The sequence below is a fragment of the Hipposideros armiger genome, unplaced genomic scaffold, assembly GCF_001890085.2.
Source record: "Hipposideros armiger isolate ML-2016 unplaced genomic scaffold, ASM189008v1 scaffold_595, whole genome shotgun sequence".
Taxonomy (NCBI): Eukaryota; Metazoa; Chordata; class Mammalia; order Chiroptera; family Hipposideridae; genus Hipposideros; species Hipposideros armiger.
In genome coordinates this window covers 1,101,747-1,104,151 of record NW_017731945.1, presented here as the reverse complement: position 1 = coordinate 1,104,151, position 2,405 = coordinate 1,101,747, and the positions used below count along the sequence as shown (strand labels likewise).

The 2,405-nt window shown below is 40.7% G+C and overlaps 1 protein-coding gene across 1 annotated transcript in view; it reads right to left on the bottom strand.

Annotated features, from left to right (window-relative positions):
• The window catches only part of DST (dystonin), a gene marked incomplete at its 3' end in the record, with an annotated part of 435,221 nt that overhangs the window by 84,375 nt on the left and 348,441 nt on the right, over window positions 1-2,405 (bottom strand). The window contains exon 42 of the mRNA XM_019624589.1: window positions 730-1,278. Within this exon, the coding sequence (XP_019480134.1) occupies window positions 730-1,278 (549 nt within the window). The remainder of the gene's footprint in view (window positions 1-729; window positions 1,279-2,405) is intronic.

Genomic DNA, 2,405 nt, shown 5'->3' with positions numbered 1-2,405 from the left:
ATCATTGCAGGCTGATCTACCAGGACATGTTCCAACTGAGTTTTATACACCATGCATCTAGCTATGTATTTAATGGGAAGATTTTTCAAGGTGCTTAATAAATCACTTGTATATGCTACACAAGATTGATTAACACAAGGATGGCAAATAATCTAGATCAGAATGAAGCAAAGGCCAAGAGTCAGTGATGCTCCTCAAATCATTTGTGCAACTTGATCAGTCTGTTCAGCTTATATAGTGAACAGGAAGTCTTTTCCTTTCTTTTTTTTTTGAAACAGTCTGTTAGCATTAAGTATTAAAATAATATACTGATCAGCTATTATCTGTAAAACAAACACTTGTGGTATTTGTGAAGGGAATTAATTATCTGAGATGAAACTTGAGTTCTCAAGTTTGAGAGGCTGCCAAAATTAGCAAGCCACTGTTTGTTTGGAGACAAAGCATAAACGCCACCTGGTGGTCCTATTGGGTATTAGAGCGTTTTAAAGTTATGGCTGCCTAGAAATCACTCCAAACTAACTAAAAACATAACTTTAGGTGCCTAGTCTTAAAACACATTTTTCAGAAGTAAAGACGACGAATAAGACTGAGGGATATAGGATTAAACTTATTTTCCCTGCTTCCGTGTTTTAGGTCTCTTGCTTCTAATTCTAAAACAACAATTAAGAAGATAGAGTAAAACTATAATCACAGATTGATCTTCACCTTAAAACATAAAAATAAAATTACCTTAGAGTAGAGAGACCTGAACCGATCAGTAGCATGATCCAATTTGTTCTGGACCTCTCGGTGAGTTGAAGAAGTGTCAATGTTATCCTGGTCAGCCTTCCCACTGCCATCTCTTTTACTGCAAGATTTGGCTGCTTCTAACACTCTGTTTCCAGAAATTGTGATGTACCTCAAATCACCTTTGTGAGAAATCACATCTTCTGAGAAACTCTTCTGCCGCTTCAGCTTGGTCATTAAGCCATTTAAGTCATCGGCACCAGCCTCCAGGTTTTCAAGCTCTTGTTCTGACTGCTGCAGCCAGTGTTCAAACTCGCTGTAATCGGCATCAAACTTTTCTAACTCTTCCTGCAGAGAATGCGTTAATTTCATTTTCTTTTCCGACTCAGCCAGCGCAGTCTCGTAATGCGCTTTCAGCTCTTTCATGTTCTTTTGCAGTTTCTCTTTTTCCTCAGGAGAGAGATAGTGACCCTGTTTCTCGAGCAAGGCTTGTGCGGACTGAGTAGCCATGAGGACAGCTTGGTGCTGAGAGGTGATCCTCTCGTGCTGGGCCTACAGAAAAACAAACCGACTGTGACTTTCGAGCAGGGACGGGGTTATACCGAGGCTAGAGAGAGCTCTCTGATGCCTCAGGACCTACAGACTTAAACGTCCTACAGGCAGACAACTTGCTTCTCGTCAATCTTTTCAAGATGCACAGTATTTCCCTTTTATTGGTGAATTTCAGAATAGCAAAAGCTACATTTTGAGCACTCTAATCTTATTTTTTAAGGAGATCTGCAATCTTCTCTAGAAAGTACTTAAATAATCACATAGCACAAGTGCTGTTTTTAAGAAAAATTTGGAAAAACTGTAACAAATTTCTCTCCCATTTCTAAAACAAGCATCTACAATCAGGCCTCATTTCACTCACTGCTTCTTCACAACTATTGTAAAGAGACTGCTAATGTCTTTACCTACTTATTGAGAAAACGGGTACAATGTTTTTTACTACGGCATATCCTGAAAACACATTTAAGTTTAAAAGAAAAGGAACTTGTAAGTCTAAAGCCATAAAAACACTATGACAATAATTAAGCAAGAACAACACACATTCAGAGAAGCCCACTGAAGTCAGAGGAACACATATAACAAAAGAGGATACGGAAGCCACTATTTTCACTGAACCTCAGTTTCCTGCATGTTGAAAATGGAGACAATAACCCCTACACATCACAGGTTTGCTGAAAAAATACATGAGATCACATACATAGAACCTTCCAGAAGAGCCTGACACGTGCCAGGAATTAAAATCCACTCTGAAGGCAGAAAGCAGTTTCCAGCAAGTATGCTGCAGAGAGGTTACAGATGTGCAGAGCTAGCGATTACCTCAGCCTTCAGGGAGGCTGGGGGGCCTCGGGCAGCTAGAGTCCTTTTCTCTCCAGCCAGAAGCAGCTTTTCCATTCACCCCAATATGTTATACAAACATACGTATGACCAAAAGGATAATAATTCTTGTGGCGAATTTTCCACATTTCTTATACTGACCTACATGGAGCCAAACAACCTGATCCCATTACCTCAGAGCTCATTCTATAACCTGGTCCTCCGCTACCTCACTCCAAACATTCTGGCCTCTCCCACCCCTACTGTCCCCGCCCCCCCAATCTGTCCCCTCCCCCGCACCTTGATGGACATTT